The 27841-nt window shown below is 41.6% G+C and overlaps 1 protein-coding gene across 1 annotated transcript; it reads right to left on the reverse strand.

Moving 5' to 3' along the window:
• GTF2A1L (general transcription factor IIA subunit 1 like) lies at window positions 1–26904 on the reverse strand. The gene is made up of 9 exons (XM_073339236.1): window positions 26824–26904; window positions 23324–23425; window positions 22863–22986; window positions 15882–15937; window positions 14337–14430; window positions 9074–9669; window positions 4945–5232; window positions 3227–3316; window positions 1–187 (listed from the first exon to the last, which is right to left on the reverse strand). Exons 1-9 carry the CDS (start codon window positions 26842–26844, stop codon window positions 80–82), a joined length of 1479 nt encoding a protein of 492 aa, XP_073195337.1. The 5' UTR covers window positions 26845–26904; the 3' UTR covers window positions 1–79.
• Between the last annotated feature and the right edge of the window lie 937 nt (window positions 26905–27841).

Here is a 27841-nt window from a genome sequence, read left to right on the forward strand (position 1 = left end):
ATCAGTATCTCTTCACTGGAGGTTATGTAATATTTTGTAATAAAAAAAAACAAAAAACCTCACTTACTCGAGTGAGGATTTACCACTCCGCATCTCCAATGGCTTTTGCGAACACATAGTCTTTACCCCCAAAGCACATTACTCCATCTTTCAAATAGAACTTCCATTTGTTCTTACTTCGATGAATCTGATAAAAAAGAAATGAGAATCAGTGCCCCCAAAAGTGTGTTACTAGAACATCTTCAGAAACTGACTGGTTTCTAAGAATTAAACAAAGCTGGTAGGGGGGTAGGGCTGAAGGATTGAGGTTAACCTTTGTTAGCACTGAATACATAAAAAACTGCTTCTCTGAGCAGAGCTCAGATATGGAGTACTGTGAAAGTCTGACATACCGGAGAAAAGATTAAGAGACACATTTTCAGATATTGACACCTAGATTGCATGAGTACCCAGTCATGAAAATGAGCACCATGTATAGTTGTTCATTAGCCCGTTCGTTTATAAACCGACTTCCCAAAATGGATAGGTAAAAATAGTAAAAACTGTATGACCTTTTCATAAGCCGACCCTATATTTCAGGGGTTGGCAAACTTTGGCTCCCGGCCCGTCAGGGTAAGCCGCTGGCAGGTCGGGACATTTTGTTTACCTAGAGCATTCACAGGCACAGAGTCCCTCAACTCCCAGTGGCCACTGAGGGGCTCCATGCCTGCAGATGCTCCAGGTAAACAAAACGACAATGTATTAGATATTCAATTCAATGATTTCATAGAGTTTAAAATCATCAAATTTTGGTGTACACCTGTTTAGGGATAGCTCAGTGGTTTGCGTATTGGCCTGCTAAACCCAGGGTTGTGAGTTCAATCCTTGAGGGGGCCATTTAGGGTTCTGGGGCAAAAATTGGGGATTGGTCCTGCTTTGAGCAGGGGGTTGGACTAGATGACCTCCTGAGGTCCCTTCCAATGCTGATATTCTATGATTCTATAATAAGCTGACCCCCGTTCTTTGATGCGTCACTTTTTTACCAAAAATATTCGGCTTATGCACGAGTATGTACGGTACTTGTGGGTGCAGCTAGCCATGTCTGTGTATTCCATTTTTGTATTTTGCATGCAGTACTGGACATTGTAGGATAGTATGACAAGACCAAAATAATACTGCAACCAAAAATATGGCTAAAAAGCACAATGTTCCACACAAAGCAGGTACGAATGTACTCATAATTTTACACCTACACATATTTGGTTTCACACTGTAGACTTATAAAAAAAGTTCTGTGCAATACAAAATCTTTGTAGTTCATCTTGAAAGGCCCGGAATTAAATGGTTTTATAGATTTCTCAGATTTGCAGCTTGATTTGGTTTTCAAGCCCAGGAAACAAAGAGAATGCCTCCTGATTTTCTGGTAATGATATTTGTGATAAAAGGTTTTTTTTTTCTTCAAAGAGCTGGAACATGTTAGAATGACAGTCATCCCACTTCTATCCTCCCACTATGTTTAATAGCCTGAAAGATAATTAGTAACAGAATTACAAGATAATTATATTCTGCTTTTTGGCCAAAGAGACCATGGTTTCAATCACTCCTCCCTCCATTAGAAAAGTTTTCAGTAAAACTGGTCTGTTTGGGAAAAGTAACCAATATACCAGCTAGCCAACATATTATTTCATAGCGTTAAACAAACAAAAAAACAATAAAGACTCAGACTTTCATGCCAATCCATAGCTCTCAAATTCTAATCACATCTAATCGAAGGGTTATGAAATCCCTTCGCGGCAACTCTGGTGTCAAGCTCCATATCGATATAAATATATTTCAGACCAAAATTTTCCATTCATCCATACAAAATCTTAATTTTAGAGAGGAATGTTTCAAAAGTCCAGCACTTACAGTATTATTAAGTATCTTAGGGAGAAATATCATAGCATTACAATACAAATAATGTAGTTCAGATTCAGATGAGCTTTCTATATGCAAACTCTGACCACCTAAATTTTCCAGAGGTGACTAGTGATTTTGGTGCCCAACTTGTCACACCTTAAATGGCCTGATTTTCCAAGATCAAGTGCTCATCGCTTTCTAAATCTGAGATTCCTTTAAGACATTTCAAGTTGGGCACCTAAAATCAGTAATCACTTTGGAAAATGTAGGCTCTATTTCCAAAAGCCACATATTTGACAAAAATAAAATTTGTTGAGGCTGAAACTTTCCATGATTTCAAGATAAGATGTAATTCTAACAAAGTCTGGTTTTCCAGTTTGAGTTTCAGGTACACAAAACCAAAAAAAACCTGAGTTCCAAAGGTTTTGTTTGACCTCTAATAGCTCAGAAAGAACTTTATTTTGAACACTAACACAGGACAGGCCATTTGTCTTCATTAAGAACTAATTGCTTTGCTTATTTTAAAAGATGGATTTGTGGTAAACGTTTTTAAAATCCTTTTAGGAATATTTTACTACCAGATAAGGAAGCATACACTTCCCTTCTTCTTATTGCTCATTCAAAGGCCCCAATCCATACTTAGCTTTTCTCATGAGTAGTTTTATTGAAGTCACTGGGATTATTAATCTCACTAAATTTAAGGATGTGCATGTGTTTGCAGGATTGGGACCCATTACACTCTGATGCGCTGCAGAACAGTAATCCCAAACCACAAAAAACAACGCAAGACCATCACCACACCACAAAGCAGAACACACAGGTAAGTTGTCAGTGAAAACTTGTAATAACCAAGGACAAGTTAGGTCAGCAACAATCTGAACAAAAACCATAACAGTCCAAAGAGCAGGTATGTAGCAGCCTGCCCTGAGTAGCTGCACACCCCCAAGGCTACACGTTCACACGCACGCATCCTTAAATAGGAACAGCAGCACTGAGTTCAGGGAGCAAGAAACAAAACAGGAACAGAAAGCAGGAAGGCAACACACACACACGACTTTATTTTGCACTTTATGATGTTAGATTTGAAATCCTTCTCCTTTGACAGCCCTTGTAAGAAGTTTCTCCTTTTACAGGAAAACTGTAGATGAATTTCTACACAATAGTGCAAATAAGTTTACATTCTTTTGTTTTTTTGTGTGCATTTCAACGAACAGATGATAAAATTATTTAAAATATTGATGAAAGAACTGATATTCTCCATACACCCATCCCCAAAAATAATTCTTACTAAAATTACCGTTTAAACTTTCTGGAATATTTAAGGACAAAACAGGGCTATATACTGTACCTTGTCATACTGACAAACTATAACGTTATCTGTATCAAACAAGTCTGGTGTGTCCTGCTCACTGACATCATCACCGGAATTTAAAGGGTCCTGGAGAGTAAAGGTCACCACATTTAAACACCATTACTTATTGTCTTTTTTTAAATTCTAATATATTTGACGTAACACAAGACATTATGCACAAGACATTTCTTCACACTGATATTCCCAAAAAATGACTAAGATTTATAATTACAAGTAACACTCAAAGCTGACAAAGTTAACTCCACTTTCTCTCCCAGAAATTGGAATGCTAAACCAACTTCTATTTGTCGGGAGGCAGAACTCTCTGAAAGGTGATTCAAGGAGAAAAGTCATATAATACATATAGTTGTTCTGTGACTAAGCATTCCTCAGCTGTCCTCTGTCTCCTGGGAAACAGACAACCTGCAGCATGCACTGCCTGATTCCCCCTCCCAATCTTGTTTAGTGTTTTAGAAGCAGTGGAAACTCGGACTCATAGATTATAAGGCCAGAAGGGACTATTGTGATTATCCAGTGCAGTGGTTCTCAAACTTTTGTTCTGGTGACCCCTTTCACACAGCAAGCCTCTGAGTGCAACCCCCCTTATACATATATTAAAAGTGTTTTTAATTTACCACCATTATAAATGCTGGAGGCAAAGCATGGTTTGGAGTGGAGACTGACAGATTGTGACACCCCATGTAATAACCTCATAACCCCCTCAGGGGTCCCGACCCCCAGTTTGAGAACCCCTGATCTAATGTGGCATCCTGTGTAACGCAGGCCATAGAACTTGGCTGAATTAATTCCTGTTTGAATTTGAGCATTTCTTTTTTAAACATCCAGTCTTGATCTAAAGATTTTGAGTGATGGAGAATCCACTACAGCCCTTGTTAAATTAAATGATTAATTACCCTCACTGTTAATTCCAGTCTGAATTTGTCTAGATTTAATCTCCAGCCATTGGATCTTGTTATAGCCTCGTATACTAGATCGAAAGGCTATTATCAAATTTTGTTTCCCACATAAGTACTTACAGACTGTGATCAAGTCATCCCTTAACCTTTTCTTGGTTAAGATAACAGATTGAGCTCCAGGAGTCTATTACTATAAAGATATGTTTTCCAATTCTTTAATAATTCGAGGCTCTTAGCTGAACCTGCTCCAATTTATCAATATACTACTTTAATTGTTGGTATCAGAATACCATAGCAGTCGTATTAGTGCCAAAAAGAGTTAATATAAACTCTATATTCCCCCATTTATACATCCAAGGATCACATTAGCCCTTTTGGCCCCAGTGTTGCACTGGGAACTTATGTTCAGATGATTATTTACCATGACCCCAAAATATTTTCCCAGAGTCACTGCTTCCCAGGATAGAGGCCCAGGATGAAATCCTGACCCTACTTAAACCAATGGCAAAAGACCCTTTGATTTCAGTGAAGCCGAAATTTCACTTGTAGACTCAAATTTTGGTAATTAAAAACATGTTAATTCATCCAATAAGCAACAGATATCAGAGCAACTCCTCCTATTTTTATGATCTGCCCAAGAAGCTCTCAAACCACCCCATATCTATTACATTCTGCTCTGAAAACACAGGTTAACCATGTATTCTGCTCAATCTACCAGTGGATATTCTGGATCTAAACAACCAAACATGCAGATAGGCACATTACTCTGGCTTGCTTTAGAATGTTTAAACTAATTACCTCCTCAATTATGTCTATTTCAGGCTCTTCAGTATCACTGCTGCTGTTGGATTCAGCATTTGAAATACTGTCAACTTCTTCATCTTCCTCCTCCTCCTCCTCCAACACTTTCAGATCCTCTGCATCAATAATACCAATAAATTCATTCTCTTCCACATCTCTTGTACTTTCTATTTCCTCCTTAGGAAAAACATCATCAATTCCATCTAGCTGAATGATCCCTTCAATGTCTCTGCAGATATCCTTTTCTGTCCGTATGTCAGATTCCATCAGTACAGTAGGTTCCATCTGACAGGAATAAGAAGGTTCAATGAGAGCTTACAAGAGGCCCGATTTTTTACAACACCCATTCTTCTCTAGGAGATCTGTTGGGTACTAAAAGACTGAAAAACTTGTCACCTTATTTAGATGTTTAAATGGGAGTAGAGCTCTTTTTAAAAAAAAAGTCTAGCCCCAATTATGAGTGCTGAGCACTTTTGAAAATTTGGTCATATATACATTTTCCTGAAATGAACCCCATTTCAAATACTTGTTCAATAATATGAAATCCATTTTTCTAGGCATGATTTTTAAATACTGTCTCTAACACGCAAAGCAAATTTCCCTTTTAAAAAAAATAGATATTAGAACTGTTCAAAAATCAGAATTTCTGTTCTAAGGGAAATTCTGACCTTTGGAAAAAAATAATTCTGATTCAGAATAAATAAAAGTAACAATGCCAAAAATTTCTTGCAAAATATAATTTCCAAAAATAATCTGGTCAGGTCAATTGAAATTTTTCATTTAGTTAAAATCTCATTGTTTTAATTTGATTTTTTCAAATTTTATATAATTTTTAAATTAGGGTTTACTATATTTTAATATCTGATAAAATTTAAAAAGTTGTTAATTAAAGTCATTTTGAAATAAAAACATCAAAATGCTTTGTTTCAATTTTTTTCTAAATAAAGTTTTGTTAAAAACAAAACACTCCGTGGAACATTTCAATTTCAACTAATTGAAAATTTTCTGACGGACAACTTTTCCATTAGAAAATACCATCTGGCGACAACAGATGTATATGTATAGGCAATTCCTTGGTACCAAAGCATCCAGTGCATCAAAAACATTGATGACGTTCAGGAACAAATACCTTAGGGCTTGTCTTCACGTACAGAGCTACAGCGGCGCAGCTGCATTGCTGAAGTGCGTTAGTAAAGATGCTACTATGCCAACAGGAGAGCTTCTTCCGTCAGCGTAGTTAATCCACCTCCCTGAGAGGCCGTAGCTTATTCCATTGATAGAGCGCTCTCTACACAGAGGGTCAGTATAACTGGGTCACTCAGGGGTGTGGAGAGATACCAATATAGGTCTATAGTGTAGATGTGGCCTTAAGTTTGGTCTACACCAGTGGCTCTCAAGCTTCCAGACTACTGTACCCCTTTCAGGAGTCTGATTTGTCTTGTGTACTCGCAAGTTTCAGCTCACTTAAAAACTACTTGCTTACAAAAATCAGACATAAAAATACAAAAAATTGTCACAGCACACTATTACTGAAAAATTGCTTACTTGCTCATTTTTACCATATAATTATAAAATAAATCAATTGGAATATAAATATTGTACTTCCATTTCAGTGTATAGTATATAGAGCAGTATAAACAAGTCATCGTCTGTATGAAATTTTAGTTTGTACTGATTTCGCTAGTGCTTTTTATATAGTCTGTTGTAAAACTAGGCAAATATCTAGTATCCCCTGGAAGACTTCTGCGTACCCCCAGGGGTATGTGTACCTCTGGTTGAAAACCACTGGTCTATAATAGCAACTTACATCAGTAGAACCACATTGCTCAGAGAAGTGAAAAATCCATACCCCTGAGTGACACAGTTATTACTGACCTACCCCTCAGTGTAGACAGAGCTACTGACTTTCAGGGAGGTGGATTAACTACGCTGATAGGAGAAGGTCTCGTTCCAGGTAGCCCTGCCTGCCATGGAGGGGGGGCAGCTCCCAGAATCGTGACCATGGGGGTGGTGCTGCGCTGCACAGAGCCACCTGCACCAAACAGGAGCTGCCCCAGGTAAGTGCTCTGCACCTCCTGCCTGCCCCAGCCCTGAGCACCCTTCCACATCCTAACTCCCCCCCAGACCCTAACCCCACCCTGAGCACCCACTCTATCAAAGTGTTAAACCAAGATTTTCAAAAATAATAAAGCATACTCAATCACATTGCTCTCACTCAAAATATTATTAATAATTTTTTATAATGAGAGCAAAAAGGGTTTTTGTACTGTTAATAAAATAATTTTTTAAAAAAATATTGTTTATTTCATCTTTATCGCATCATTTTTTAATTTCTATTTTTTGTGTACGTTTTATCATTTACATAATATTAGTACAGTAGTACATGTATATAATTTATATAAATATACGTATGTTGGGGGTGCATGCTCAAAAAATTTTTACTAATGGGATGCGCGATCAAAAAAGTTTACAGACCACTGCTATAGAAAAAGTAGTTTTTAATTACATGGTCACATATGCTCATAATGCATATGCACAAAGGCTGAGAATATACAACCTTCATTCTGGCTTTGGAGTCTTGACTTTGCACCCTTAATAATGTTCTTATAACAGTTTTTGTTTTTCTGTGTAATAATTATATAGATTGTTTATTGAAGGGTTCTGCTGACATGAGCCATGAAACCCAAGCTTGGAGTTTTGTCCATTCAGGTTGTGAACTCTTACAATAATGAAGCCTTCAGTGATACCAGAACTGGATTCCAAGGCCAAGATTTTGAGAAACAACTAGTAATTTTCACAGCCCAACATGAAACACCTTAATAGGAGCCTGATCTTCAGAGGACAGGTACTCTGCATTTTCTGAAAAATCAGGACCCTTAAATAGTGACAAGTTGGTCACTCAAAAATTGAGACATTACTCATTTTTGAAAACGCAGTTGCATAGGGCTTATAATCATTAGTACTAAATGACTCTAAGAGCTTAATAAGGGGGGCTCCAAGCCTTCAATCATCTAGAATCATTTAGGATGTCCCACAGAATTCAACACCGTAATAAAGATTAAAAACCCACACACTTCTAAGATACCACATTGAAATATTATTGCATTATTCTGTACTCCTGGGATCCTTCTTTTTGACCATTCTTCTAAACTTTCCAGACCACATCAGTTTGTTTCAAAACCAGGTTCCATCTAGAGCTGGCTGAATAATGCAGAATGTGCTCCATTAGTCCTCATTCATATTTTTAAATGAATTTACCTTGACCACATTTGTGCACTCTGAATATTTTAGTGGTTGGGGTTTTCCTGGCAACAGTTGTTGCCAAATGCAAATTTCAAATTTGCACACAGGAGCATTCTAACCAGGAAAGCCTCTGCTTTCATCTGATCAAGGAATAAAACCAACACTACATGGCTTACATGATCAAATCACAACTAAGCAGCTTGAATTTAAAATATTTGTAATAAATCTATGGAGTACACAATTTAGACAGTTCAAACAAAGAAATTCAAGAAAACCACAATCTGCTTGTGGACATTCCATAAATTATAAAAGAGGCTCACTCATGAAATCAGTTATCTAATACAAATTATTTGCACAGGATTAGTTGAATAATGATTGTATTTCCTTCAATTAAAAACACTTTTAAATTTTCACTCACATCACAATATAATTTGTGGATTTTGAATGTGAGTACATAGGCTGACAGGAACTCCTCATATGCTAAGCAAATTGTATTCAAAAGGCAATTTGCCCACCATGGCTTGGATCTGACCTATGATTTCAAGGTCACAATGATATGGCAGTTTTTAAAAAGGTCACTGGTATGAACATTCCCATTTAACCTAAATATTTCAGCAATGTTTTTGCATGAAAATCAAAAAGTAAAAATGAATAGGTCATTCGTGTTGTCCAAATGGAGTGAAGTGTAATGTATGCGATTTGCTTATAAGTTACATTCTTGAAGTTTTCCATTTTTTAAAATGTAGAGTGCTGTTAGTAACAAACAGATTTGTTTTAATAGTGTCCCTTTAATATATTGATTCTTCAGATAAGTATCTACTTTCATCAACTATTTTCACCAAGTTAAAGTCCATTACAAACTTTTAAACAATGATGGTCCTACCTCTTCAGTGACAGAAATGCTGTCCTGCTGTTTTAGAAGGGTATTAGCATCCAAGCCATTGCCCAGAATAATCATCTCAATGATATCATCAGACACCTGTTGCTGTACTGAATCTTGAAGCTCTGTGGATAACTGGTCTTGCACACATTGAGTTAGGCTGAATGAACTGTTTGGTTCAGTGGTAGAATCCATTTCAGAGGATTTTGAAGTAAACACAGCTGTTTGAAGGTTGGTGTATTGGAATTTTTCTGTTGAGTTTGCCTGATGATTTAAAATTGTATTACTTGTAACTTGCTGTTGACTCCTAGTAGGTTGCTGTAATAGAGTAGCATTTGCAGAGTTTTCCAAGTGTTTTGTTTCCACTCCCCTTTGTTGCAGTACAGTGGGCTGCTGGAGTGGGGCTTCCTGGGTTTGTAGTCTTTCAGCAGTTGCCTGAACAGAAGACGCATTCACCTGTGCAACAGTGGCAATACTGGCCTGCAGTACTGAAGGCTGCCCAAGCTGCTGAAATATTTGCTGAATAGGATGCTGCAGAATACTGGTACCTCCTGGGGCCTGTGTAACCATAACAGGCATATTTACCTTATAGAGGTGCCCTATAGAGAGAAGTATTAACAGTGGATTATTAAAGCTACCTGTTGGGAGTTAAGCTGATGCTGACCTACTGTTATCAGTGTTAGAATTCAGATGCCAGAACTGCCTATTCCCAACTTAATTCAGTTATACTGTCTACATTGCCCTTAAAACAGTATGAAATCATCATACAAAACAATCATCAAAAGGCTCCTATTTTACAGCAGCACAAGGGCAGGGGGCAATGTTTCCTCTAATTTTTTCCATCCATGTGTGGAATAAATTTTGTTATGTGCACCAAGGTATGTGTGGATGTGCACCACCAGTAGAAACAAAAAACCTAGATGTAATATATATTTTTAAAAAGTTACCATGGGGGTAATTATGCCAGACTGGACAATTTAGGCATTTTAGAACTCACTTCTCAAATCATTAAATTTAAGTGTAAGAGAAATGAAAATTATGAAATTGCATAGACCAGTCAAAACATTAAAATAACACACTTTGAAAGAATAAAATTATAGAGAATATATGTGCATTGCAGGAAATACCAACAATAATACAAGTATGAGTTGGGAGGTGAGTGTGTGTGTGAGAGAGAGAGCTTCTGTGCGAGTGACAAAGACACAAACACAGGGACAGTATGTATGTAAGAGAGACACACACACAGACAGTGTGTGTGTGCTGGCTGCTGGGGAAAGTCATGCGCTGTCTCTTTAAGACGCTCACTGAAAGCTCTCCTGCTCTGTTCTGAGCTCTGTTGTCTCCCCTCCCCTGCTCTGCAGAAATGGAGTGGGGGGGGGGGGACGGAGGGGGGGAAAGGAGAGAGACAGACTATGAGCTGGCTAAATCTCAAAAAGTGCACTGTCTCTTTAAGAAGCTAACATTTATTTGAGCATAAGCTTTCGTGAGCTACAGCTCGCTTCATCGGATGCATTCAGTGGAAAATACAGCTTATGCTCAGATAAATTTGTTAGTCTCTAAGGTGCCACAAGTACTCCTTTTCTTTTTGCGAATACAGACTAACATGGCTGCTCCTTTGAAACCTGTCTTTAAGGGCACTCAGTCTCCTAGCAGCTCCAAGTCCTCCTGAGCCAAGCTGTCCCCTCTGCTCTGCTCTGTAGAGATGGGGTACAGGGTTGGGGGACACCCTGACATCAGCACCCTCCTCCCACCCGCACACCCTGCCCCGCTCTGCACAGCCAGCAGGAGGGTACAGAGAGCAGCTGCAGGATGGGGCAACATGTGGGGAGGGGCACCTGAACACAGCTGCTGGCTGTGCGCGCCCTGCTAATTGGCTGGGCAGCATCTGAATATCTCCTGCGAGGCCGCCCAAGCGCACAGTTTACAGGGAACACAGCTGGGGGCTTCAAGCTAATCAAACACACGCTATCTAGAGAGTAAGGCTTGGTCTACACTAGGAATTTACATCAGTATAGCCATCTCTCAGGGATGTGAAAAATCTGCACCCTAAATGATATAGCTACACCAGCCTAACACCTGATGTAGACAGTACTAGGTAGACAGAAGAATTCTTCCATCAACCTAGCTACCACCTCTCAGGGAGATGGATTACTATGCTGAGGGGAGAAGCCCTCCCATCAGCATAAGTAGTGTCTACATTAAAGTGCAAAAGCAGTGCAGCTGCGCCACTAGCATTTTATATTTAGACATAGCCTGAGGCAGGAGACAGAACCACCACCACTTCCAGCTGTGTTTGGAAAGAGTGCTCCGCTAAGAATCTCAGCACCTGGGCTTAGAGGCTGAACTACCAATATATTTTTCCTTACTGGTGGGCTATTTAGTAAGTTTTCCAAAGGGCTGAAGTGGTAAAATGTATGGGTATCATCAAAGTCAATAGATAGGACTCAATACACATAGGTAGATCTGATGGAGGAAGAGAAAAGTGGTTACACCAATTGGTGTAGATGGACTTATATTTGGGGAGACAGCTCCAGTCAGGCCAATGGGGCTGCAAGGCGGGGGGAGGAGGGGGGAGCAAATTCCACACCTGCCCAAGAGTTGCAGTTTGGGGGGACAATGCCCCTCCTCCCCCCCACAAACTACACCCATGGTTACACCACTGAGGGTTGCCTTCCCTTCAAAGTGCTCTGGTGAGTGCAAGGAGAGGGTTAATTTCTCCACACAGCCTTCTAGGCTATACTATGTAACCCTATCAGAAAGAAAAGGGTGGGGACTGGGGATGGAGGGAATTGATCAAAACAAAGCAGTTAAGGAAAATCCACCCTGACAAGGCAGAATCTGTCTTGACCTATTGGAGACTGGATAGACTACTTGGCTTTCCACATCTCCCTCAATCAGGAGGAGGACATGCCCACATCTGGGCTGACACAGGAGAATCTACAGCAGGAGCAGTATAACAAAGAGAATGGCACCACCTGGGAATGATGTTAAATAACATTGCAGGGGTGCACTATTACATGCTGCAGATTTAACAGAGACCCTGTAACTGGTCAATAGCAGTCACTTTATAAGCAGCTACAGGTTCATAAAGAGTAAAAGACCAGAGGATAATTTGTTTCATCCACCTATGCTTTACTCTAGCATCCAGTTTACACCCCATGCACTTCTGATAGTCTTTTGAGATCTGTACACAGTTATAGCCCATAAAGTCAGTTTGCTAGCTTGCTATATTGCATAATGTGTTTCCTTCATTGGTTTGACTGATTATATTATTTGCTTGGGTTTTGTTTATGCTGAATTCCAGTATATGTTATTCATAATAGTTGGCTGTAATGCAAGGAACCTACAGGCCTGTATCCTGTGTGATTAGCAAGAGCAAGTCAGTATGAGTGTTTGTAACCTTTGGCATAGATAAATGGCCTACTGGTTACCCCTTTTGACTTTGGGGAACTGAATGGGGAACCAAACAAAGAACTGAATATCTTTACCATAGATCTAGAACAGACTGGTAACCGCAAGGTACACCACAGAACAAGGAAGTAATAAGTTAGGCCAAGGGTAATGGTTTCGGGAATGAGATAATCAATATTAATATGTATGAATATATGTCATAATATGTTACTCTATGTTAGGGGGCTTATTCCTTCACCCACTTACTTCCCTGGTCCTTTTCGCATGAACAGAGAGCAACAATTCCCAAAGTCCAAAGGTGCAAACAATTTGATGTTTACTGGGGTGAACTTCCAGCAAGCATGATTCCAGTTTCCTTCCTTAGTGTCCCCCTTCCCAGCTCTGACACCACAGAACCTTACCTGTGGCCCAGTTCCCATTCCTGCCCTTAGCTAAACATGATTCCAATTTCCTCACCCCCATTCCCATTTCCATTTCCCCCACCTCCCCACACACCCAGCCACTTCCTGACTGACTGTAGACTATAGAGTAAAACTTGAGTTCTGCTTAGCTATACCTTAACTATGATACCTTATCTATGATTCTATGATACCTTAACCAATCATTTTACTGAAATTTAACTAACCAATCCTAACATATTGTAACATGATTATTTAACCAATTATATCCCACCACCTTGATTAGTTTACACCCAGCAAAATTAATTATACAGCAGACAGAAACAATCACAGAACCAGACAGAGATTATACAGACAAACAATGGGGAAATGGGGACTACAGTGATAGAACAATACAGAAGTGAGGATTTCACATCCCAGCTATTGATAAGTGAGTTCTTGCCAGACAGGATGCTATCAAACTAAGTTTCCTTTTACATTTTCTAGGCACTTCCCTTTCTCTGGAGGCGATAGGCATTATCAGGACAGGACTGTATTCCTAACAGCACCTTATTTCAATGTGACTAGTTTGGAATGTGAGGATGTGACCGGTCGCTTCCCAGCCTATGGCTGCCTCTGTTGCTTAGCCAGAGATCTCAGCCTAAGAACAGGGCGTCAGACTGTCACAGTGAAAAAAGGCCTTATACAGTCAGACAGTGATTTTGATTCTCTCTTTTATACCTCTAGAACTAGCCAAGTGATAAGAATACACCTAAATTCTTAGAGTATAGGCCTTTACAGACAGGCCTGAACATCTATATCCTAATACTCTACAGAGTAAGTGTACCCAAAGATTTATCTCGGTGAGGAAATAAGATTTGGGCATGGTTGGGCCTTGATTAAGGGAGTGCCAGGACCCTATAAGAGGGCAAACAACCAAGCAGGAGGGTTGCTCTTTCCTATCTTCTATAAAGCTATCAGCTCAGCTTTGCAATATAGCTTAGCTACTCAACACTCGAACCTAATCCCTACCAACTTGGGAAGCCTGGACCATCAAATTCATCGGGCATGCCAGAGACGAGGCTGGTCTTCTGTCTCCACCACCAGGTCTTCAGGGAAGGATGTGAGTATGCTAGTTTAAGTAGTCTTTTAAAATAGGGATGTTACCACCAGGGGTCATAGAATTGTATTACTTCTTTGTGACTCTGTGTTTTATATGGTTTATTATTCTTTCCTTCATTTTAATAAAGATCTTAACAATTTGGTATTGTCCTCAGTGTAAGTGTCTTTGCCATACAACCCGAGGGTCCTCTCACAACGTCAAACTCCATGTTCTCACCCTGTAGCCTGAATTGGGAAAAGAACCTAAATATCTTCTGGTCAGATCATTGGCGAGCCATAATAAACGCCCATAAATTCAGGTCAATGCAGTCTACGTACTATAACTGGTGTTTGCGATCAGCTTTTCTTAATCTTACCAGATGCAGTCTGTAGCGTTACTCCAGCAGGTACATGGATAGGATAAGCAATACCCGAAGGGAGAGTCAAAGTTGCACCGGTTCGTGAAGCATCCTAGACACACAGCAGATTTACTAGGGAAATTAAGTTGCATTCCGTGCCCTATCCTTTGAGGCCCTAGCAGTCACACTTGCAAAATGAAGCTCAAGAAATCTAAGTTACATGATCATCCCTACTGAAAAATGGTTTTGCCCCTTAGGCTACAGCAAGGTGAGCAGTGTTTTGTAAGGAAGTGCTTAATGAAGTGTCCTATTTACATGCTCCCTGCCCAATATGCCCCTTCCCTTTCCAGCTCCTATTTCTTCTCTAGGGAAAACTCCTTGCAGTCCCTCACTCTGCACCTCAAGCACCAGTATGCTACGTTCCCCCCATAATATCCAGCCTCCTACATTTCAATATTAGCAGTACGAGGCAGCCCTACCACCACCCAAATAAATCAACTTGTCCCCCCACCACAATGCACATCCACAAAGCCCTCTACTAGAGCAGCTGAGCCTGTTTCCAGGGCTCCCTGCTTCACAGGGTGTCACTCCACTGGAAGCATCCCTTCCACTAACTTTCAACAGTTGCTCTAATAGCAGAGCAGCCAGGAACACCCATCTCCCCTTTACTCCTCTGGCAATGGTGGTTGCCCTGAAGCGGTCTCTGCAGACAGGTAGATTGGAAAGATTTTAATCACAACCATAAGGACTAAATTTTATGGGTTTTTTTTTAATTTTTAAATGAACACTTAGATTCTGTGGATGTTGAATGCACACACCCAGCAAAGACTCCTCCCTCTTGTCTACTGTACATCATGTAAGGCACAAAATAAATGATCAGAAGTACTATTAGGCACTGAAAATTACCCACGTGCTATCTAGAGCAGGGGTGGGCAAATTTTTTTGGCCCGTGGGCCACAGCTGGGTGGGGAAATTGCATGCAGAGCCATGAATGTAGGGCTGGGGCAGAGGGTGCGGAGAGGGGGGCTGGTGCAGGAAAGGTCTCAGGGCAAGGGATTGGGGCGCAGGAGGGGGTGTGGGGTGTACGAGGGGACTCAGGGCAGGGGGTTGGGGTGCAGGAGGGAATGCAGGAGAGGGCTCAGAGCAAGGGGTTGGGGTGCGGGCTCCGGCCCGGCGCTGCTTACCTTCAGCAGCTCTGGGGTAGAGGCGGCCAATGGGAGCTGCAGGGGGCGGTGCCTGCAGGTGAGGGCGGCGCACAGAGACCTCTGCCCCCCCGGGGCAGCAGGGACCTGGTGCCGGCCGCCTCGGGAGCGACGCGGGGCCAGGGCAGGCAGGGAGCCCACCTTAACCCCATGGCACCACGGGGGGTGCCAATCCCGTGGGCCGGATCCAAAGCCCTGATGGGCTGGATCCTGCCCACCCCGATCTAGAGCACGTAGATACTGAAATATTTCACTTCCGCCTCCCACTAAGTCCTTTAACACATGCAAAGAGCCTTAACTTTTTCATTTAGAGTGTTAAATATTGTCAAGTTAGACATAAAATAGCATTAAAATTACATACCAGGTCTGCTGTTGTGAATTGTTGAATACCTCTGCCAGTAGGGATGACTAAAGAAGCTACACAGAAACAATAAGATACACTGAAATATGCACACCAAAGAATAAGCATTCAATTTCATACACATTGTAGCTTCTTGCCCCATCACTTGCCCCATAACCTCAGCCGTGCAGAACACAATGCCATCCACAGCCTCAGAAACAACTCTGACATCATAATCAAAAAGGCTGACAAAGGAGGTGCTGTCGTCATCATGAATAGGTCGGACTATGAACAAGAGGCTGCTAGGCAGCTCTCCAACACCACTTTCTACAAGCCATTACCCTCTGATCCCACTGAGGGTTACCAAAAGAAACTATACCATTTGCTCAAGAAACTCCTTGAAAAAGAACAAGAACAAATCTGCACAGACACATCCCTGGAACCAGTGGTGAGCTGGAGCTGGTTCGCAAGAACCCGTTGTTAAATTTAGAAGCCCTTTTAGAACCGGTTGTTCCACGAGGGCCGCCCACGCCGCAGCTGGTAACCCGGGAGGGGGGGGGGCGCACAAGGGAACCGCTCCCCGCCCCAGCTCACCTCCGCCTCCCTCGGCCTGAGTGGGAAGCCGTGGCCTGCTTCTCAGTCCTCCCCGGCTTCCAGCCGAACAGCTGATTCGCGGGAAGCCGGGGGCGGGGGGGTCACGGAGAAGCAGAGCAGGGCGCTGCGTTCAGGGAAGGAGGCGGAGCGGAGGTGAGCTGGGGCCGGGCAGGGAGCTGCCAATGGGTGCTCTGCACCCACCAAATTTTCCCTGTGGGTGCTCCAGGTACTCCCCACCTCACCCCCGCAGCTGGTGCCTCTGGCTCTTAGGGGTGGGGTGGGCAACCACTACAGTGGCCCATGAGACCCTCCCGCACGGTACTGGGGGCAGTCAGGGGACAGAGGTGGATGGGGCAGGGGTCCTGGGGGACGCGTCAAGGAACGCGGGGGGGTTGGATGGGGCAGGAGTCCCAGGGGGCGGGGGTGGGCAATGACCCCCTCGTGGGGTGAGGAGGGAACCCGTTGTTAAGATTTTGGCTGGTCATAACTGCCCGGAACCCTGCCCTGGGGTATTCTATCTGCTACCCAAGATCCATAAACCTGGAAATCCTAGACACCCCATCATCTCACGCATTGGCACCCTGACAGCAGGATTGTCTGGCTATGTAGACTCCCTCCTCAGGCCCTACGCTACCAGCACTCCCAGCTATCTTCGAGACACCACTGACTTCCTGAGGAAACTACAATCCATCGGTGATCTTCCTGAAAACACCATCCTGGCCGCTATGGACGTAGAAGCCCTCTACACCAACATTCCACACAAAGATGGTCTACAAGCCATCAGGAACAGTATCCCCGATAATGTCACAGCAAACCTGGTGGCTGAACTTTGTGACTTTGTCCTCACCCATAACTATTTCACATTTGGGGACAATGTATACCTTCAAATCAGTGGCACTGCTATGGGTACCCGCATGGCCCCACAGCATGCCAACATTTTTATGGCTGACTTAGAACAATGCTTCCTCAGCTCTCGTTCCCTAATGCCCCTACTCTACTTGCGCTACATTGAAGAAATCTTCATCATCTGGATCCATGGAAAAGAAGCCCTTGAGGAATTCCACCATGATTTCAACAATTTCCATCCCACCATCAACCTCAGCGTGGACCAGTCCACACAAGAGATCCGCTTCCTGGACACTACGGTGCTAATAAGCGATGGTCACATAAACACCACCCTATACCGGAAACCTACTGACCGCTATTCCTACCTACATGCCTCCAGCTTTCACCCTGACCACACCACATGATCCATTGTCTACAGCCAAGCTCTACAATACAACTGCATTTGCTCCAACCCCTCAGACAGAGACAAACACCTACAAGATCTCTATCAAGCATTCTTACAACTACAATACCCATCTGTGGAAGTGAAGAAACAGATTGATAGAGCCAGGAGAGTACCCAGAAGTCACCTACTACAGGACAGGCCCAACAAAGAAAATAACGGAATGCCACTAGCCATCACCTTCAGCCCCCAACTAAAACCTCTCCAGCACATCATCAAGGATCTACAACCTATCCTGAAGGATGACCCATCACTCTCACAGAATCTTGGGAGACAGGCCAGTCCTTGCTTACAGACAGCCCCCCAACCTGAAGCAAATACTCACCAGCAACCACACACCACACAACAGAACCACTAACCCAGGAACCTATCCTTGCAACAAAGCCCATTGCCAACTGTGTCCACATATATATTAAGGGGACCATCATAGGGCCTAATCACATCAGCCACACTATCAGAGGCTTGTTCACCTGCACATCTACCAATGTGATATATGCCATCATGTGCCAGCAATGCCCCTCTGCCATGTACATTGGTCAAACTGGACAATCTCCACGTAAAAGAATAAATGGACACAAATGAGACGTCAAGAATTATAACATTCAAAAAACCAGTCGGAGAACACTTCAATCTCTTTGGTCACTCGATTACAGACCTAAAAGTTGCAATTCTTCAACAAAAAAACTTCAAAAACAGACTCCAACGAGAGACTGCTGAATTGGAATTCATTTGCAAACTGGATACAATTAACTTAGGCTTGAATAAAGACTGGGAGTGGATGGGTCATTACAAAAAGTAAAACTATTTCCCCATGTTTATTTCCCCCCCACACCCCCCACTGTTCCTCCGACTTTCTTGTAAACTGCAGGAAATGGCCCACCTTGATTATCACTACAAAAGGTTATTTCCCCCCTGCTCTCCTGCTGGTAATAGCTCACCTTAAGTTATCACTCTCGTTACAGTGTGTATGGTAACACCCATTGTTTCATGTTCTCTGTGTATATAAATCTTCCCACTGTACTTTCTACTGAATGCATCCGATGAAGTGGGCTGTAGCTCACGAAAGCTTATGCTCAAATAAATTGGTTAGTCTCTAAGGTGCCACAAGTACTCCTTTTCTTTTTGCGAATACAGACTAACACGGCTGCTACTCTGAAAATTGTAGCTTCTGTCAACATAAACTACATTGAAGACAAGACAGATTACTTTATATCTGGTATTAGAGTGATAAATATGTTTTAAGCGAACAATCCTGAACACTGCTGAATACATTTGCCATTATTTAATATTTCAGCAAGTCTTTGTTATACTTTGGAAATTTATAAATCTAGAATATTTATAAGTACTGTTATTCACAAGACCTCGCTGAGTTAAGCAGACTGAAGAGTTAAATTTAAAGATATGTTTTTTGAGTTGCACTGTAGAAATTAAGTTTGGCATTTCCATTTATTACACCACCATTTTAACCTGACTGAATAAACATATCGAATGTACTGCATTGTCAACACTAGAAAAATTAGTAAGCAATTTTCTGCACTGGTGGAGCTCCAGTGGTGCTAGCAGCAGAAGCAGGATGGGATTTTTAAGAGCACTCAGCATTGGTTTATCTGCTCCCATTATAGTCAATGGTAAAACACTCTGATTACAAAAGGAACAGAATTAGACCACTGCTGATCACTTTTGAAAATCCTCCTCAAAGCATAAACAGAGTCCATACATTTTTACAGTTGTGTTACCTTTAATGGAGCCTGTTCTACCCTAGGTATTTCCCACCTCTACAGGAAAAGTTAGAAGACAATGCTTCCAATAGTGAGTGAATCTAGAAGTCGATCCCCTTGGGCCAGGTTAAATAAATAATGCCTCTATACTTTGCATATATAAATTGATACATTTATAAAAAGGATTGTAAAATGAAGTTGCCTGCAACTCATTGGGGACAGGACTCAATGTCCAGGAGTACTATATCCCTATATATTTATTATTACATCTAAAAACATTAATAAAACATTAAGGTTACATGATCAAACACTCAAAAAATTAGAAAAGGAGTACTTGTGGCACCTTAGAGACTAACCAATTTATTTGAGCATGAGCTTTCGTGAGCTACAGCTCACTTCATCGGATTGCCAGCAGGAGAGTGAGTTTGTGTGTGTGTGTGTGTGTGTGTTCCCCTGGGGGGGGGGGGGTGAGAAAGCCTAGATCTGTGCTGGAAATGACCCACCTTGATTACTATGCACATTGTAGGGAGAGTGGTCACTTTGGATGAGCTATTACCAGCAGGAGAGTGAGTTTGTGTGTGTATGGGGGTGGGGGGGTGAGAAAACCTGGATTTATGCTGGAAATGGCCCACCTTGACTATCATACACATTGTGAAGAGAGTGGTCACTTTGGATGGGCTATTACCAGCAGGAGAGTGAGTTTGTGGGGGGGGGGGGGTGGAGGGTGAGAAAACCTGGATTTGTGCTGGAAATGGCCCAACTTGATGATCACTTTAGATAAGCTATTACCAGCAGGACAGTGGGGTGGGAGGGGGTATTGTTTCATGGTCTCTGTGTGTATATAATGTCTACTGCAGTTTCCACGGTATGCATCCGATGAAATGAGCTGTAGCTCACGAAAGCTCATGCTCAAATAAATTGGTTAGTCTCTAAGGTGCCACAAGTACTCCTTTTCTTTTTGCAAAGACAGACTAACACGGCTGTTACTCTGAAACCTGTCAAAAAATTAGGAAATACCAGAATCAAAGTTTCCCATTCAACCTTTAAATTGGTCACTTGTGCGTATACATGATGATACAATCTTGACTTACACGTTCACATACTATTTTTTCCACTGGATCCCTGTCTCTACTGTCAATACTCTCTCACAGTAGGGGACCCCTCAGTTGCTGATCTAGGCAGCTTTAAGTACTCTTGGAACCACCAGAATGGTGCAAAAGGACTTAAAGGACTAAGATCTGGTCCTAAAACAAAATGCTAGAGCTGTTGATTAATTGCAGTTAACTCACGCGATTAACTCAAAAAAATTAACCGCAATTAAAAAAAATCAATCATGATTAATTGCAGTTTTAATCGCACTGTTAAACAATAGAATACCAATTGAAATGTATTAAATATTTTGGATTTTTTTCTACATTTTCATACATATTATATTCTGTGTTGTAACAAATCAAAGTGTATATTATTTTTATTACAAATATTTGCACTGTAAAAATGATACACAAAAGAAATAGTATATTCACCTCATACAAGTACTGTAATGCAATCTCTTTATCGTGAAAGTGCAACTTACAAATGTAGATTCTTGTTACATAAGTGCACTCAAAAAAAAAAAAAGTAAAACTTCAGAGCCTACAAGTCCACTCAGTCCTACTTCTTGTTCAGCCAATTACTAAGACAAACAAGTATGTTTACATTTACTGGAGATAATGCTGCCCACTTCTTATCTACATCACCAGAGAGTGAGAACAGGCGTTTGCATGGCACTTTTGTAGCCAGCATTGCAAGGTATTTACGTGCCAGATACACTAAACATTCATATTCTCCTTCATGCTTCGGCCACCATTCCAGAGGACATGCTTTCATGCTGATGATGCTCGTTAAAAAAATAATGTGTTAATTAAATTTGTGACTGAACTCCTTGGGGCAGAATTGTATGTCCCCTGCTCTGCTATATGCATTCTGCCATATAGTTCATGTTATAGCAGTCTCGGATGATGACCCAACACACGTTCATTTTAAGAACACTTTCACTGCAGATTTCACAAAACGCAAGAAGGTACCAATGTGAGATTTCTAAAGATAGCTATAGCACTCGACCCAAGATTTAAGAATCTGAAGTGCCTTCCAAAATCTGATATGGTCTAGATGTAGAGCATGCTTTCAGAAGTCTTACACTCCAGTGTGGAAACTACAGAACCCGAAACACCAAAAAAGAAAATCAACCTTGTGCTGGTGACATCTGACTCAGATAATGAAAATTAAAGTGTCAGTCTGCACTGCTTTGGATTCTTATCGAGCAGAACCCGTCATCCACAAAGACACATGTCCCCTGGAATGGTGGTTGAAGCACAAAACGACATATGACTATTTAGTGCATCTGGCACGTAAATATCTTGCGATTCCGGTTATAACAGTGCCATGAGAATGCCTGTTCTGGCTATCAGGTGACATTATAAACAAGAACCAGGCAGTATTATTTCCTGCAAATGTAACCAAACTTGTTTGTCTGAGCGATTAGCTTAAGAAGAAGTAGGACTGAGTGGACCTGTAGGCTCTAAAATTTTACATTTGTTATTTTTGAATGCAGTTTTTTTGTGCATAATTCTATATTTGTAAGTTCAACTTTCATGATAAAGCAATTGCACTACAGTACTTGTATTATGTGAATTGAAAAATACCATTTCTGTTTGTTGGGTTTTTTTACAGTGCAAATATTTGTAATCAAAAATAAATATAAAGTGATACTGTACACTATGTACTGTACACTATGTACTCTGTGTATACTGTACACTATGTACTCTGTGTTGTAATTGAAATAAATATATTTGAAAATGTAGAAAACATCCAAAAATATTTAAATAAAATGGTTTCATAGTAGCAGCCATGTTAGTCTGTATTCGCAAAAAGAAAAGGAGTACTTGTGGCACCTTAGAGACTAACAAAGTGGTATTCTATTATTGTTTAATCACGCAATTAATTTTTTTAATCGCTTGACAGCCCTACAAAGTACCTCTTTTTAGTTTGAATTATTCAACACTGGAAGAATCTATTAAAAAACAAAAACTGAATTAGAATTATTCCATGGGTTTTTTTTAAACCTACAAATTTTAGTGTTATACTTCTGGCCTAGAGAACAGAGGGCTACAATTCTGATCTCATGTGCATCAGTGCAAATCTGAAGTAGCTCTACTGAACTCAAGTATCTGGATTTACATTAGTGTGCCAGAACAGGATTTGTCCCTTAGTGGGCCAAATTCTGCTTCTCTGTCACTCTAGATCTACACCAAAGTAAAAGAGAGCAGAATTTGGCCTATCACGCACAATTCAAATGAAAAGGTTATTGAAACATTGAACTACTGTTAAATTGCAACTGTTGGCCTCTCACAAATAATATCCAACCTGTTGATGTCTGCAGTGTGCGATGTAAGTTGTGTGGCAACTGCAAGGTGAACTGGGGTGAACAGTGGCTATGTTTGAAGAAGCCTTCTGTCGCTTTAGACTGAGTCACCTTAGCTTCCCAAACCTGCGAAAAAGATGTTAATAAGAAACAATTATTAAGTTGCCAAAATCAGTTTTCATCCATGAATATATTTAAACTTTTCAGGCACTTTAACTATTCAGGATAATCCTGAAAACTGAATGGTTGCATCTAAGAAATCATTTAACAGCAGAATGTTAAGAATAATTACCAGGTTTGGACTCCATGGAGTCCAATTCATGTTTCGGAAGATATGTGTATCTCCCATTGATTTTGATGGAAGGTAGCCTGTATCCTATGGGGCCTTACAAAAATAAAGACAGATAGAAGAAGATATCCCAAGAAAAAGATTGTTTCTTTTATTTATCATTATCCAACAAACCTGCTTCAAGTCTTTCAAGACCTGTTCCTCCACACCTTCTTCTGCAAAGAGTTCCCAGACACCTTCAATCACATCTTCAATAATAGATCTGTAGAGTTTAGGCTGAATAAAACACAATTCAGAGAACTGAAAACATAGGCTGACATTTGCTATAGCTCCAAATGAAGTACAGACTCTCTAACTAGAGGCAGGATTTGTAAGATGGCTCTGTGAGCCATATTATAAAATGAACAGATCCAGGGGACAGTATTATTTGTGGCTGAAGACTTTGGCCAATGTAACTGCTGGGATAACTACATAGGCCAAATCACTTATGGCGCTGTAGAATTAAAAACTAACAGTAAAATACCAAAGGAAAAATTAGGATTTTGGCCTGAATTTTAGATGTATTTTAGTTTATAGTTATTTTTAGATCAACACTCAGTAAGAGTCCTAAAATCATTAGGAGAACAATTCCAACATATTCTCAAACTAGCATGCTCTGTTTCAGGCTAGCATTTGCTGTGTAAGACCATTAAAGAAGCACTGGCTGAAGTGACACAAAGAAGCTCTAGGAAGAAACTAACAATATAAGGAAGAAAATAAAAACCACACTTTCTAGTTTGGCTAGTTTCTAGGACATAAGCAGCTTCAGTTGTGAGCTGAATACAGAGAGTGGAGACTGTTGCTTCATGGTTGATTGTAATAGCTATTTTGCTGCTAACTGTATTGTTATAACATGAGTTATCAATACATAGTTCCAGATTACAAGAAAACTGTAATGAGACATTTTCAAAAGTTGCAATAAAAATAGGAAGAAAAACCCAGTGTAATCTGAAGGTAATTACACTGAAGTCAATGGATTTGATCAGTTTAAGTCATCAGAATCAGACCTGGAGAAGATTTTTTGCCCCTCTGCTCAGGCCAATAGTTTCTCTTTTAGGTCACGATCCTACAGCCAGATCCCTAAGTGTAGACGGAGAACAGGGCTTTGTGCAGGGTGAAGGGTTCACCTATATGGATCTGATTGCAAGGTCATGGCCCTCAATTGCTAAAAACTGTTTTAGTCAGAAAACTGATTACTACAAAGTGTGCCATGTGTGGACATTAGGCTAGAACCTGAACCTTTAACCAACCTTTGAAGTGTTAGGATTCTAAATCTTCAAAGTTTATTTTTAACATTAAGATTTAAAAAAAAAAAAAAAAAAAAACCTACTATCTGTAAAATTAGGATGCTTGAAATAAGATGATTTTCAAGTGAAACATATTTGAGGGCATGAAGCTGTTATGAAGTAACTAATACTTCTAGCAGAAAAGCAATCAGCCCAAGTGTACAATTGTCTCACAACAACAACAACATACATAGCCATGTGGAAGGGGGCGAGGGGCAGCAGAGGCAGGTGACACTAAAGATCTTGGAAAAATTCCAAGGCACATTTCAACAGATCAGCTGTAGAAAAAAATAAAATAAAATCAGTTCTTGCAAAATTATAGTCAAGAACCTCAAATGGCCTTCCCCTGCCAATTCAGTAGACATCTTGAGATTAAATTACTGTAAAACAAACATTTTGCTTTCAAATGGTCAGTTTTCTTTGAGAATTAGGTCAAGTTATATTTTATTATGCAAAGTCTTACAAAAAGTTAAAAGCCTTATTCTGATATATGTTACAAACAGGATTCTAAGTGGTAACCTCACAGTTCCAAAACTGGTTTCAGAGTAACAGCCGTGTTAGTCTGTATTCGCAAAAAGAAAAGGAGGACTTGTGGCACCTTAGAGACTAACCAATTTATTAGAGCATAAGCTTTCGTGAGCTACAGCTCACTTCCTCAGATGCATATCGTGGAAACTGCAGCAGGCTTTATATATACACAGAGAATATGAAACAATACCTATTCCCACCCCACTGTCCTGCTGGTAATAGCTTATCTAAAGTGATTTCCAGCACAAATCCAGGTTTTCTCACCCTCCACCCCCCCACACAAATTCACTCTCCTGCTGGTGATAGCCCATCCAAAGTGACAACTCTTTACACAATGTGCATGACAATCAAGCTGGGCTATTTCCTGCACAAATCCAGGTTCTCACATCCCCCCCACCCCCATACACACACAAACTCACTCTCCTGCTGGTAATAGCTCATCCAAACTGACCACTCTCCAAGTTAAAATCCAAGTTAAACCAGAACATCTGGGGGGGGGGGGGGGGGTAGGAAAAAACAAGAGGAAACAGGCTACCTTGCATAATGACTTAGCCACTCCAAGTCTCTATTTAAGCCTAAATTAATAGTATCCAATTTGCAAATGAATTCCAATTGAGCAGTTTCTCGCTGGAGTCTGGATTTGAAGTTTTTTATACTGTACTTACAACATGATCACAATTATCATAGAGCATGTATATTAGCATGCTCCATTCTTATCTCACACATACAACTGTCACACCATGAGGTCAGATAGATCAATAACTGTTATGTCTTGAAATGAGTTTTTAGCTTTCCTGTAAAAAACATGCAGTGTTGGGGAAGTGATGAAGTGGGGGTGCACGTAACAAAATAAAAAGGAGCATGGAAATGATCAAGGCCTCAATCCTAAAAACTTTAAGTCTCCATGACTTCAATGGGAGCACTCACATCTTAAAGTTAAAGTGAGGCAAAAATTATTTCTGATAGCACCCACTATGTGCTAGATGCTTTCCAAACACTCAGGAAGGATGTTCCTGTGGGGAGCTCAGAAAGGAAGCTCAAAACCATAAGTTTGAGTGAAGGATTCAGATTTCTCCCTAGCACCAACTAACTAATTTCAGGAAAATAATAGATATTTATCCAAACTAGGTCATGTTTACTTGAAAACTATATAATATCTCTCAGCAGCACACCGTTAATGCTTTTACTAAGTCACACACAAAACAGTTTTAGAAAGAAAGCTTCAGGGCTTTCAAACTAACTCTAGTCTCCAGATTATATTTTAAAAGTCCGTTTCTAATTTCGGTAACAAGAACAACAAATTGAGGCAGTCACTAAATTAAAACCCAGTTCTGACAGACTTTTGCTTGATTGCACAAACCCCTTCGGTGTTTTGTTAATTACTGAAGGTCTTTAATGCTATCACACGGGAGGCGAAGTAGTATCTGGCGCCCAGTTCTTGGTAATTCAGGTCGCACAGGCGTGCTCTACGCACAGCGCTCCATGGTTGCTGTCTCCGCCGAGCTGCTGTAGGGCAGGAGCCTGCAGCGTCTCAGCATGGCCTCGGCGGCACAGACCAAACACTGAACGTTTCCCACTTTCGTCTGTGCACCAAGTGGACCCCGCTCGCATCTAGGTGGTGGGGCCTCAATCCCTCTGCCCCTCTGGGCAGGGCCCTGGGCGCCCGGCCTGTCACAGGGCAGAGGGAAAAGGCACCCGGGACGTTCCTGTGAAGCCCTAATATTACACTGCGGGCCGACCTGGGCAAGTGACTCCTTTTTCTCCTCCGGCCCCGTTTCCCTCCTGCCCCCGGCGGGAGACCACCCTGGTCCCGGCCCTTACCACGGGGTTTGCATGAGCCATAGCTGCGCCGCCAAGCGACGCGCCCCCTCCCCGCCAGAAAAGCGCTGGGACCACACGGCTCAGCGTGTAACGTCCTGTGCAGCTGCTTGCTGCCGCCCCCTGCTGGGTTCCCATGGCAACTGACCGGAGGTGGCTCGGCCTGGCTATGCTGCAGCCCCGCTCAGCCAGGCCCCGGGGCACCGCTGTGAAGACGCGCTGCTGTCCACCAGCGGCCATGGCCCTAGAGCAGAGTGCTGGCTACTCACCCTCTAAGGGTCACCCTGTGTGGCGACTGGCAACAGGACCCTGAACCAGCAGGCTAGGCACCCATGGCACCAGCACCCATAGGCAGGGGCGAAGAAGCCTCTGCTCAGGGCTTGCCAAAGGTAAATTGCTACAAGACCAACTGCTACGACTTGTAGTCACCATTGTGCTGTGATGCACTGCAAAACGACCCTGCTGTCACACCAGCACAGCCCTGCGTGATGGCATTGCACTGAGACATTGTCACACCCAGATACACTGCAATAACACCCTGCTGTCACACCACAGAATCATAGAAGATTAGGGTTGGAAGAGACCTCAGGAGGTCATTTAGTCCAACCCCCTGCTCAAAGCAGGACCAACATCAATTAAATCATGCCAGCCATGGCTTTGTCAAGCCAGGCCTTGAAAACATCTAAGGATGGAGATTCCACCACCCCCCTAGCTAACCAATTCCAGTACTTCACAACCACTGTTCCCTCTAAGCTGTTCACGTGATCCTAAACCTCGCACGCACAGCGAAACACTGCGTGCACAAAAATTTGCACAGAAGTACAATTTGCACAGAAGAAATTTTTTTGCACACACAGCCTTTCAAAAATTAGAGGGAACATTGTTCACAACCCTCCTAGTGAAATAGTGTTTCCTAATATCCAACCTAGACAGTCCCCACTGCAACTTGCGACCATTGATCCTTGTTCTGTCATCTGCCACCACTGAGAACAGCTGAGCTCCATCCTCTTTGGAACCCCCC

The sequence above is a fragment of the Lepidochelys kempii genome, chromosome 3, assembly GCF_965140265.1.
Source record: "Lepidochelys kempii isolate rLepKem1 chromosome 3, rLepKem1.hap2, whole genome shotgun sequence".
In the NCBI taxonomy this organism is placed as follows: Eukaryota; Metazoa; Chordata; order Testudines; family Cheloniidae; genus Lepidochelys; species Lepidochelys kempii.